This window comes from Gobio gobio (assembly GCF_949357685.1).
Source record: "Gobio gobio genome assembly, chromosome: 17".
Classification (NCBI taxonomy): Eukaryota; Metazoa; Chordata; class Actinopteri; order Cypriniformes; family Gobionidae; genus Gobio; species Gobio gobio.
The window spans coordinates 12,496,386-12,508,653 of record NC_137110.1 but is presented as its reverse complement, the minus strand read 5'-3'; the positions used below and the strand labels follow the sequence as shown (position 1 = coordinate 12,508,653).

Genomic DNA, 12,268 nt, shown 5'->3' with positions numbered 1-12,268 from the left:
TTTCTGTATTATTTATCTACAGGCATGCTAAACATGGTTCTGTGTGATTGGCTAGCTTACTAGTAAAGCCATGTTTAGTGTTCGTTTTGGGTTAATAGTTCTTGCGACAGATATTTGGCTATAATCGTTCTAAAAATACAAAAGTGCCATTCAGTAGCAATCACTATAGATCCGCAGTCTTTACTCTTGAGGACTGAACAGGTTCTGCTCGATCATCTTCACTAAAATGTTCTGGGTCTGATTCAGGCTCAGATTGGTATGGTTTTATTGACGCAATTGTTTCTAATACTGACCAAAGCACAGCCTCCAGGTAAAGGTAAGGGGCGTGGCGTTTCCGGTAAACGTGCACTGCGGTTAGCGAATCACAACACACTGGGCAGCTAACCAATCTGAGCCCATTGCGTATTTTTGAGGGACTGGCTTCATAGAACCCGGAAAGCATCAGACCGTTTTACAAGGAGGGACAGAGCAGTGTAGAATAAAGGTCAAATATATGAAAAAGAAGCCTCTTTTTTTTTAAACGAAGCATGAATACATGTTACAGTGCACCCCACAAACACAATCAAGCCTTCAAAAGAATGTGTTTTACCACCCCTTTAATACTCCATCTCCATCACACTCTACATGCTTTAATGTTTAATACATTTTCATTTTAATGAATGTGTGCTCCATCGATATCCAACCATATAGGCTATATAAATGCATTGCAGGTGAATTCTAGTTTTTCTGTCATTAACATTTCCACTTTCTCAAATGATGTATTGTGTCCACATGTTTAATATGTTTTATTCCACATGGTGGGAATGACTCTACAGTCTACAGCCATGTTTTTTTGAATATTATGGAAATAATTTTCACACAATGTAAATTTAGATCGTTTATCATCATGGTTTTAAACATATAATTCATATTGTTATTATGGATATTCTGGATATAGTGGATATAATGAATATACAGAAAGTCTGGGTCTTGGACAAGGGTAAAACAACTATTCAACTATATAAAACTGATCCGGGTGTGTGTGCACGTTGTGTGTCTGTTCAGTACTCACAGCTGTGTGTGCACTTGAATGGGTGAAACGCAGAACACAAATTCCGAGTATGGGACATCGCTTCACTTAAAACACATATTTGTAGCAAAATAAATTAAGAATTAGTATAACTTTTAATATCATAATAAAAAATACATTTGTTTGATTTCACATAAATACGCCACTTGAACATAAAAGTACCTGAAGTTGAAGAAACACCCTTACATCTCATTTCAATGGAGAATCCCAGCTTTATTTCAGACGGCGGACTGCGCCACACACTCCAGGCCGACAGATGGCGATGATGACACCGCAAATATTTGCAAACATCCAGTTGACGGTGACATCTCTATGCGAAGAAGACAGCTGCTCCGTTTTGTTACTTGTAAAGATGGACGGTCAATTACATATTTTTTTCTGAAACCACTGACTGTCTGTTTTAACAACAGACATTAGAATGTAAGATAGAAGGGGGGAAACACACAGCATGGAGGAATCGTGGGATTTTGAATTCTTGTCTCGTATGGTTGATAGTCTGGTGTCCTTTCTGTCCGAATTTGTGGACGATTGGCTGGCCAACGACATGAGAGTTGCAGTGTTTAAAATCCTGTTCAGCTGGCTTGTCATCAGTCTCGTTGCCATCCACTTTGCATGGAAAGTGTACGGGAACACTGTCAACGATATGTACTACAGACAGGGTGAGTATTTACCCTGGTGCTCCGCGTAATCCATAAGAAGTCCTACTGTATAAAACGATCGTTTTATTAATTGGGCCATTATTGCGGTGATTATGTTTCTAGCATGTTATATGTTTGCCAACAGTTCGTCTAACCCTAATTGATGGAGTGTGTAGCTTTTCATTTCTTAATCGGCCCTGTAGGAAGACACATCATGGCAATATTCCAGGATGACAATGTCAAGATTCATCAGGCTCAAATTGTGGAAGAATAGTTCATTTTCACACATGAATTGGCACCTCTGGAAATAAATGTTATGTGATTTCCATCAAGGGGTGCATCATTTTTTGGTCAAGATCTTGTATCAACAATGCAAGAGTCAAGCACTCTGCAAAGTCTCCTCCAGCACATCCCAAAGACTTTCAATGAATTTAAAGTCTGGGCTCAGAGGTGCCAATTCATGTGTGAAAAGGATTGTTCGTGCTCCCTCCCAACCATTCTTAAACAATTGGAGCCTGATTCAAGTTGTACTTGGACTAAAGATGTTTGTGATAATTTCTCAGGGACCGGAGGACAGAATGGTGGAACCCCTGATGCGGCGCCTCACCTGAGTGGATGGTAGGTGACCAGCCTTTCTGTTGTTCTCTTCATGAATGACTTGTTCATCTTACAAATCAACTAGACTCATAATTTGATTTGTCTTTGGCTGCATTATGACGATTTTCTAATTCGGAACATGATCAACAATTGCATGTGTGGAAAAGTAGAATATTGAAATTTTGAATATTGATAAATAGAATATTTTAACTTTGATGAACGAAATGACTTGATAGTTCATTATGGTGAATTCAGTAAAGAGTCGGATGTTTCAATAAATCAGTCGAACCGGTTCATAAAACAGGACCAAACAATTCACTGACGAATCAAATTGTTCAGAGCGCTTTATTTGTGGAAGCGTTCATAATGAGCCGTGAATCGATGTGTGTGCTGGTAGCATTATGACTCTGAGGGGCAGAGAAGTGCTTCAATGAACCTGTAATAAACAGCACTATTAATAAAACACTCTGAAAAAGTAGCTTGATATTGTAAACATCAGTGGTTTAGTATGTAGGCTGATTTGCGCATTAACCCTTTTATGAACACTCCTGTTCTAGTGTTAAGTTCAGTATTTTCCATTTTTCCTAGGGAAAGTGCAGCTGGTGATGCCAAGAAAACCCACCGTGAGTGATGTACCTTCAACTGGACTAAGAGCGCGCGCACACACACACACACACACACACAAGATAAAGATATTGCATTCCTTCAAGAACATTAAATACATCAGAATTTGTGCCATTAAATAATTTTTACTTTTGAAGAAGTCAGTAATGGACTGTGGTGCAAAACTGAAGGCCCAAACATATGAATATGTGCTTGAAAACACACAACTGAATGGTGCTGTGCACTGGAAAGGGAGCGTTAAAAGTGGGTACCGTGATTTATAGCAGCTCTGGCTCTTTTAGGATGCTTGTTTGGATTGAATTCTTGAAGCAAATAGATAGCAAGACTTAAACAATTCTCAAACCGTATCATTTGACTAAAAACTGACAGGAATACCAGTCAAAATGCAGGTCCCAGATATTCACGTAGTCATTTGGTCTGTTTGTAGAAATCTTGACTGTACAGAAATAAGACATTGAGTACCTCTGCCATGCTTTCAGGTGTCCGAAAGGTTACAGCTGTCTTTTTGCAGTGCAAATAATAAATAATTTGTACCTAATTTTGTGTATTGTTTTCCTGTTATTTATTTCACATATGTATTGCAGTACACATGAAATAATACCTTGCTTTGGTTCAGGATTGGAGGAGTCATTAATGGGGAAAAAAGAGAAAACATTAAAAGTGATTAAAATAAGTGATATTGTGAAAAATCTTAAGTGCACTTCTGGCAGACTACCTTAGAGAGAAGGGGGGGGGGGGGGGGGGGATTTAGTAGCTTCCAAACACAAATCAGCCTAAAATAATAGGAAGACTCTGGGGTGATGATGGCAGCAGCATAACATGCACATCCATCACATTGGTTCCTGTCAGTCCAGGCATGAGTAACCGTCGTCCTTCAGAGAGCTGTGAGAAAAATGTGAACGAATCATTATTGGTGAGAAAGCCATCAATGTCCAGACCTTGAGACACAGCCTCTTCCATCAGTTCCCCATCCGTGACGGCACCAGCTGCCTCAGTGGGGCCGTCCTGTCCATCGGTTCCTCCACTGAGGAACACTGCACCACTCTTCACTTCACCACCACTGAGCTCAAGCCCCACACGCAGAGCCAACTCCTGGTTCCTCCCTCCCCTGCCCTTTCCTGTCAGTTGCACAGTGGGTTCTCCTCCAGCCAGCAGACATGTCGCACCCCAGCCTTCTTTCCTCTCCTCTACAAGCACGTTCATGGTGCGACATAAATCCCAGCTTTCTATCCCAACATCTGGCCCTAGCTGAAGGATCTCTCGAGCAAGCTCTGGAGGAGGTTCCTTTCCTGGAGAGCATGCAAAACTTGAGAGCAGCCCGTATAGTCGTGCAACAGAGCGAACGTCACCACACACTCCTGGAGCTAGAATGACGGGCCGAAGTCCTAATTCAATGGCCTTACGGCTTGCACATTCAAGAGCAATGGTGTTTGAGCCAATTACAACGTTTAAAACATGGTCTTTGACTTCTTTTGGCTGTTCTTGCACCTGCAACCCACGAGGCCTAGCTTTGCTAAGCACCTCTTTCACAGAGGAAGGAAGAGAGTCAGAGAGCTTATAACCATCCAAGATAGCCCAGACCTCCTCTGGCCGGGAGTCACTCCTGACTGTTGGACCGCTGGCTATCAAATCCAAAGGATCTCCAATAACATCAGACAGAATCAGCGCCACCACCTAAATGTGATAGAGTAAATATTATGCTTAACTAACATTGTGTGGCATTGCTTAATATTATTTTTTCTTTGATAAATAACTCCTATAGGGGGAAGAAATTCAAAAAACAATCATTTGCTATTTCTATTTCTGCTAGTCCACTTTCATGTAGCTCAAACAGTAGAGCATGGCGCTAGCAACGCCAAGGTCATGGGTTCAATTCAATTCAAGCAAGAACTGACAAAATGTAACATGTGTACCTTGAATGAAATGTAAGTCGCTTTGGATAAAAGCGTCTGCCAAATGCGTAAATGTAAATGTAATGCTATTAAATGAGTACAAGTAATGTGCATTTGTGCTGAATGGATTCTTTTAAAAGTGTTGTAGGTATTTTGTATGTAGTTGCGCTGTTTTTATGTAATAGAGCTTTTTTTTATTAATAAACTTTATGGAGATTAAGTTCAATGTGTGTACACCTAAGCCCATTTCTGGGATTTGGATGTGTTATTATGTAATAATTGTGTTACCTTGGCTGGGTTGGCACATTGGGCAAGTCCTCCACCCTTTAACAATGACAGGGCTCGCCTCACTGTATTTAACTCCTGAATTGTTGCCCCTGCTCCTGCAAGTTTTCGTGTTACATCCTGTTTCTCCTGCAAGGACATGGGTGGGGCTGGAGCAGGTAAAAGAGCAGAACCACCCCCTGTGTATAGATGCATGTAAAAACATGAACATTTCCACAAATACACAACTTTACGACAGCTTGGGGTGAGAAAGGATTTTTTTATTTTGAAAGAAATACTTTTTTTCAGCAAGGATGCATTAAATTGATCAAAACATTTATGATGTTATGCTACACGATTTCTATTTCAGACTGTGGCAAGCAGGGCGAGAACAAGAGCCGTGGGAATGGAGTGAGGCCAGTGGTGCGAGTGCACCTGCACGCCACACCGGTTTCGATTCTCACGGAGGAGCTCTGGAAGGATAAAAGGAGGAGTGATGAGCAGGGGCCCGTTCTTCGTACCTCGCTTAATACATCTAAGATGATTTGACAGATCCCAGATCTTTTAATCGTGATAACTGATCTCTGGCTAATTTGGTTCTTCAAACGAATTTGCAGATTGGATTAAAATATCTGGATTAAATGATCTAAAATCACGCATTCTTGTTTTCCCTGAAGAGTGCATCGATACTCGAAACCACGATCAGTAAAGCAGCGATTGGCTGGCGTCAAGACAGCAACGTAATGACATCATAATTAAAAAGCCACCTGGCAAATACAAAAAACCCCACACATTTCTGGACCTTTATAAGGAAACAGCCAAACGACCAAACCAAAATAAAAGTTATAATAGATAAATGTTTTTTTTTTTTTTTTTACATGATTGCCAATTATTTATATTCACGATTTTATACAGTATTTGTACACCCTTTATATTTTTATTTCAATGTTGTAATTTAATTTTTAATTCAATTTGAAGCAGATTTGTAACGTGACAGTATTAAAGTTTCTTAAGGGTCAAGATCAAATTATCCTCTCTTGCGCTGCATCAAGCCATCCCATAATATCCGTGATCACTCAAATTAATGCACGGCTCAGATTAACTGCACAACATGTGTGTAAACCAATAAAAATACAATTATATAAAGTAATTATTCCATCACAAATAAATCGCTCGATCAAGTGGCTGTGTCTATATTATTATAGGCTACACAACATTATACATTCTCATATACATGTACAATATAACATTTTTATATTACTAGTATTATATAAAATTATTATTATTGCCCCTGGTTCAGTAATGAACTCTTGTAATAAAGTAGCAGTTGCTGGGACAGATTTTAAGTATCACCTCAAGATGCAATCTAATCCTGTTTACATGAAACAAGCCTGCTCATGAGCAGGTTTAAGCTTACGGACCTGTTACTATGACAGCAAGTCCAGGATGAGCTTCGAAGAACCAAACAATCCAAGATCATGTCAAATCGTCAACAATCAAATCCAGCTAACTGAGTTAGCGAGGTACGAAGAACGGGCCCCAGGCCTGGATTTTATGTTGTTGCGTTCAATTATGTTAATTATCAAGCATGCCACACGAGTCCTGAAATGTGAAGCCAAAACGTCTTGATCGCCCCCAAGTGGCTGAATGCAGTATAGGTCATAAACCCCGCCCCTCTCCATGTAATGTAATGGGACATAGACAAACTAAACAATCAAACTTCAAATAATTTTTTTTCCAAAAATGGTTCCTGTCCTTTTAGGCTATTTCTAATCACGCTGATGTTAGTTCAAGTGTTGGTTCTTTAAATAAGTTTGGTTTTAGTTAGTTATTTGATGCTATAAAAACAGGGTGTGACGTTATGATTGAGAGCTGAGATTGACAGCTTCTCTGAGCGAAGTAGTCCCTTCAGGAGGAGAACGTCAGGAGGAAATTGGAGCTTTAACTTTAATTTCTACATTTACATAACTGTTTATTTCACAAAAAGTTCAGAGGCGTGTGATTGATTAGGGTGCACTGAGCATCCAGAGCTTTTCCGTGACTCACGCCACTGGCCTCGCTCCATTCCCACGGCTCTCGTCCGCGCCCTGCTTGCCAGACAAATAAATGCTGTTCTTTTGAATTTTCTATTTGTCAAAGAATTCTGAAAAAAATCCACAAAGTATTAAGCAGTACAACTGTTTTCCACTTTGATAAAAATGTTTCTAGAGCACCAAATTAGAATGATCACGTGACCCTGGTGTCTAGAGTAATAATTTCACAACTTTTACTGTTTTTCCTGTATTTTGGATCAAATAAATGCAGCCTTGGTAAGCATAAGAGATTTCTTTCAAAAAACTATTAAAAAAAAAAAACATTATACTGACCCCAAACTTTTGAACAGTACTGCATGTTGTAAAGGAAAACTGATTATACAGGAAGAAAATAAGTTTCAGTACCAGAGATGAGAACGAGCAGCACATCTTTCTCAGTCAGACCACTGGCCAGTTCTCGTATATACTCTGCTGACTTCTGGGCATCTGTATCTGGTAAATTGTGCTTTGCTCCTTCCATCACTGTAATTCTGCTGTGATTCTCAAGCAGCATCTTCCTGAGCAGACATACAAACTAGAGTTTGTTAGTAACAGTCAATACTGTGCACAGCTAAACACAAAATGAAACACCTAGCTGTAAACTGGAAGCCAGTTTGATATCAAGGCCACATGGCTAAACAGGTATAAAGTGTCTACATCATATTTCATTCCCCAAAATAATAATTTGGCATGAAACCTTTTTGTAGGACGAGTAATTTTTTTTTGCATTGTGATATTTTCATGACATTCTTTTTTTCCCCCATACAAAAGTACAATAATACATTTAATGAAAATCATCAGGACAATTTTTTTTATCAGCGTAAATTAAGTAAAACAAATACTAAAAATGTACTTTAAAATTGAAATAATAAATCATTTATTTTCAGAAACAGTAGTCTACTTTTATTAAATGTATTCTTCAGTTTTATAATTAAATATAACCTGGGCATTCCTGGCCAACCACTGAGCATTTTGATGGCAAGTTACTAGTAATTAGTGAAAATCTATTTTATTGCTATATAAACTCATTAAACAGAACACTGGCGCATTAAAACATGTATTTAAAAAAAGCACTAAAATACTTACGCTTTCCCATGATTCCGCAGTGTATTCTGGATACCATGAGGCACACTGACCACCCCTTTAATTAGATGGTCCCCTAAAATCCTCTCTGCTTCTGCAGCCATGCCCAGCACCGCCTTACCAAACCCCACCAAATAAAGGTTATTGGCAAGCGTGAAACTCTGTCCACCCACAAGTAGTTTGTCTCCATGTCGTTCCAGACCCCTGCGAACCACCATGTCTGGCTGCACACCTTCAACCGCAGCAGAAAACACAGCCCGGGCTCGCGTGTCTAATGACGACATACTGCGAGAGTACAATGATGTTAAGCCCACCCGCAGTGGGTGCTGCAGGTGAAGAGAACGTGGGAGAGCAAGAAGCTGAGCCATAAACCTCTCAAACTATCCACATCAGATGAAGAGAGCCACTAACACCTGAGGGGAGAAAGAGATTCAAACAGGCTGATTAATAAACAATTACACATTTTTTAATTAGCATTGATTTGTATCTTATTTATTACCCCCTCTGTTTAGTAGTACATTAGAGGTTACCGAAATCTGTTACTCTCTTTTATTTCACACACAGTGTCTTTAATGCTACCCAAATTCACTCTGGTGATGTCTAATCTCCTGTTTCATACCCCAAAAAACATTTTAGTCTGATGTGAACAACAACACATTACCGAATCCGGCAAGGTAGCATTACTGAAATCTCCCCCTCTATATTACAATAATGGTTTTAATGTTATCCAAATTCATCCTGGTGATGTCTAAACTTATTTCACATCCTAAAGCATCTCTTATGTGAACATATGCAGGGTCACCAACAAGGCATTAGTGAAATCTAACCCCCTCCATTTCTAACATATATTCAAACAATTTTAGAAAGCATATGACTCTGATGTGAATAGCTACATATAGCTACACATATACAGTAGGGTCACCAAATATTATGCTACCTTGTCAGATTTGGTGGCCTTGCTATATATCTGCAGCAGTTTACAGCAGAGAAATATGCTTTCTAAGAAAAATAAATAGTTTAGACATCACCAGATTAAATATTGCATAACATTAAAACCATTGTGTTTTAAATAATAGAGTGGAGTAACAGATTTCAGTAACCTCTAATAATGTGTGCGTGCGTGCATGTACTTTTTTCCCAATGTTTACTCATTTACAAAATTTTACCAAGCAGGCAGTTATTAACTAATGCAAATAATTCTCGCAATAACAAAAAGACAGCCACAACTAAATGACCAACTGTAGTCAACCAGAAACAATGTGGATTACTGTCCCTTTTCAAACACTATCCTATAATAGCCTTCAATTTTAGCAGAACGTACCTGCACACTGTCTCTGGGAATTCTGAAGCTCTTTTATGAGCTGACAAAACTTTTGAGAACTGCATTACGCTAGAGCCTGTGTACTGAGTGAGTAATGATTGACTACAGTTGATCATAGGGCAGAGAGTAGTTTTGACGAGAGGTTTATGGATTCATCAAGGGTCAATCCCAAAACAGTAGAGGGGGAGGTACGACAATAGCCTTGCGACACTTGTTGACTTGAAGTTTTAGTCAACTTGAAGTTTTAAGTCCAGTTAAAATGCTGAGGGTGGTCAGTATTACACGTCTATGGCTGCACCACCCCCACAGACTGCATTGAAAATACGTGCATTTTCCCCACACATGACAACAAAGGATATAATTGTATAACAAGTTATTTTCCCTATTCTAACTCCTGGTCACTTTAGCTATAGAAAACAACATAAAACTAAAAAGACAACAGAAGTAAATAACTAACGTCTTGACGTCATTTTAATTCCATGACATGTTTACACATTCATACACCTCCACCCCCTTTCTCCTTGCTGTGAACAAGATTGACTCACATCCGAGTGACTTAACGAAATGAAATGCCCCCTCTCCATCAGTTGACCAACAGACCCTCGTTCACCAACGAAATTTCTTTTTCAGTGCCGCTCCAAATCGATGTTTTGAACGAATCTTTTGTGAACAAATCGTTTAAAACGTCGACTCGTTCAGTGAAGGGGGCGAGTTCTTTCGGCAGGTCAAACCAAATGCTCCTTCACAGCCCACACTGGAATGCTATTGGCTGGATCTAGAGGCAATCTTAAAAGACGGGACAACGAGTCAGCAGCTAGAACAAGAACGATTCGTTCGCTTAAAATGATTCGTTTACGAACAAACACGATAACAAACATTGCGTGAGCGTACGTGACACAGCGGAGTTTCCAAGTTTAATGGCGAGTGACATTCTAACACTGTTAAACAGTCGGAAATTCAAGTTGAATAAAACACATATAAAGACGCTGTAAAGACGTAATCTGTTTTGATGTAGCAATGACATATTTTCTTCAGAAGGTGGCAGTAGGGCCTATTCAATAAGTCAGCTAAACGAATCTAAAGCCATGACAGCAACATACACTTCTAACATAGCCCTACATAACACGAGAAATTGCACGCCAAAGTGCGCACAAATAATCAAACTTTATGCCTGCAGTAAGCATATTTTGTGTCACCAAAACAGCGGAGATGACCGCATCATACTGTGTATGACATCACCATTCCTGTTATCAGAGACTCCCTGCTCCATCTGTTACTCACACCCACGGGGAGTACAGTAGCCTACACAAGCCCTCATTTAACAACTTCATGATCATTTTCATCGTGCGGGAATGAGGGCCTGTTTTAATGACTATAAACCTACATTCATTGTCTCTCTAATTTTCATGGATGAGCCAGGGAAATATGTTCTCCAAGGGCTAGAAATAATAGCCTTAAGGTCAACATTACTTGTTCGAGAAGCAACATCCATTTCATGCAGACTTTAAGATAAATCAACAGTCATTACTTCAGAAATGAATATAAAATACAATATTAATATACGTTTGAATTGTTTAAGCTAATTTGCCATATTTATAATGTCATAATTTGTCATTTGATGTTTTATTTGTTTTTTAAATATGCAACTAAATTTAACAGACATATTTAAAGCCTCACGGACAAAAAGCTAGTTAAAAAGTGCTGTTCTCTTTTGTTTGTCTTGCAGTTCTGTCATGTTTGTTTGTTGTACTATCTATCGCAGCACTTTTTTGTGTTGTCATGGATAATTGATGTACAGAAGGCAATGTAATTCTCAGGTGGCTGCAGATAGCAGATGGGAAGAGGTCACTCTGCTGGCTGATATTTCCATTCTGCAGCACAAGTGACCCTTTGTCATCCTCTATGCGTACACTCCCTTCACATCCCCTTCGTCTCTCCCATCCTTGTGGCATCATATGCGCCGTTGTTTTATAAAGGGCTCAGATTTGGCTACGGTGTAGGGTGGAATGTATCAAGCCATTGGACATTTTCCATCAGTGATTCACCTGAGGCCTGAGAGGAATGCAATGAGAGGATGATGGACTAGAATGACAACAGTACAGATATGATGGCAAAGAGTTGGCAGGTGACTTTCAGCGCATACTAAGAGAGGCTGCGATTTATGAATACTCAGCAATAAGGAGGAGCATCATTTGCATGACCAGAGGGTATCTGGCATCAGTGCAGGGGACAAGCTTAACTCTCTGAGGTGGCTGAACTCTCACTTTCGGTAAGTGACTAAGATGAATCACTTTACTGTGTGCAATTAGATCTTCTCACTTTTTCATTAAAGCCAATATAAGGAATAATGGTAAATGGAGAAGATGGAAACAGAATTAACAGGCCCGAATACTTTATCATATTCCGTTGCACATTCATCGCCAAGGTTTTTCCCCGATTGCACCATCGCTCTTGTTATTCCATTACAGCAAAAACAAAGAGAAATCACTCTTTCTCATAACCGTATTTGGCTCGTGAGTGGCCATCTTATTGCCTTTGTGCTTTAAATATCCTGCAGCCTCTGGCTGTGATCTACATTCATATATTATGCAGAATATGCATGAAGCAAAGTTCTTTGATGCTTTGTATCTGGGGTTCAGATTGTGGAATACGTTCATTTGAATAACAGTCCATAAAGTCATATACTCAACAGAATTATCATGCTTGGA

At 39.4% G+C, this 12,268-nt stretch overlaps 2 protein-coding genes across 3 annotated transcripts; one reads left to right on the top strand and one right to left on the bottom strand.

Annotated features, from left to right (window-relative positions):
- The first annotated feature begins 1,361 nt into the window (after positions 1 to 1,361).
- tcta (T cell leukemia translocation altered) lies at positions 1,362 to 3,031 on the top strand. Its single transcript, XM_079841873.1, has 3 exons — positions 1,362 to 1,728; positions 2,271 to 2,325; positions 2,893 to 3,031. The coding sequence occupies exons 1-3, from the start codon at positions 1,518 to 1,520 to the stop codon at positions 2,933 to 2,935; spliced, it is 309 nt and encodes a 102-aa protein (XP_079697999.1). The 5' UTR covers positions 1,362 to 1,517; the 3' UTR covers positions 2,936 to 3,031.
- Positions 3,032 to 3,036: 5 nt separating this feature from the next.
- glyctk (glycerate kinase) lies at positions 3,037 to 10,244 on the bottom strand. Of its 2 annotated transcripts, none has more exons than XM_079841871.1 (5): positions 10,106 to 10,244; positions 8,243 to 8,652; positions 7,523 to 7,674; positions 5,109 to 5,284; positions 3,037 to 4,602 (listed from the first exon to the last, which is right to left on the bottom strand). In XM_079841871.1, the coding sequence occupies exons 2-5, from the start codon at positions 8,605 to 8,607 to the stop codon at positions 3,697 to 3,699; spliced, it is 1,599 nt and encodes a 532-aa protein (XP_079697997.1). In that variant the 5' UTR covers positions 8,608 to 8,652; positions 10,106 to 10,244; the 3' UTR covers positions 3,037 to 3,696. The 2 variants fall into 2 exon arrangements, with proteins under 2 accessions (XP_079697997.1, XP_079697998.1); XM_079841872.1 differs by lacking the exon at positions 10,106 to 10,244 and adding an exon at positions 9,561 to 9,666 and having other exon boundaries at positions 3,436 to 4,602.
- Between the last annotated feature and the right edge of the window lie 2,024 nt (positions 10,245 to 12,268).

Coding starts and splice junctions, on each gene's coding strand:
- tcta (XM_079841873.1), top strand. CDS start 1,518: ATGGAGGAATCGTGGGATTTTGAATTCTTGTCTCGTATGGTTGATAGT. Junction 1,729..2,270: donor CGATATGTACTACAGACAGG/GTGAGTATTTAC, acceptor ATAATTTCTCAG/GGACCGGAGGACAGAATGGT. Junction 2,326..2,892: donor GCGCCTCACCTGAGTGGATG/GTAGGTGACCAG, acceptor CATTTTTCCTAG/GGAAAGTGCAGCTGGTGATG.
- glyctk (XM_079841871.1), bottom strand. CDS start 8,607: ATGGCTCAGCTTCTTGCTCTCCCACGTTCTCTTCACCTGCAGCACCCA. Junction 7,675..8,242: donor CTGCGGAATCATGGGAAAGC/GTAAGTATTTTA, acceptor ATGTCTGCTCAG/GAAGATGCTGCTTGAGAATC. Junction 4,603..5,108: donor AATGTGCCAACCCAGCCAAG/GTAACACAATTA, acceptor TATCACATTTAG/GTGGTGGCGCTGATTCTGTC.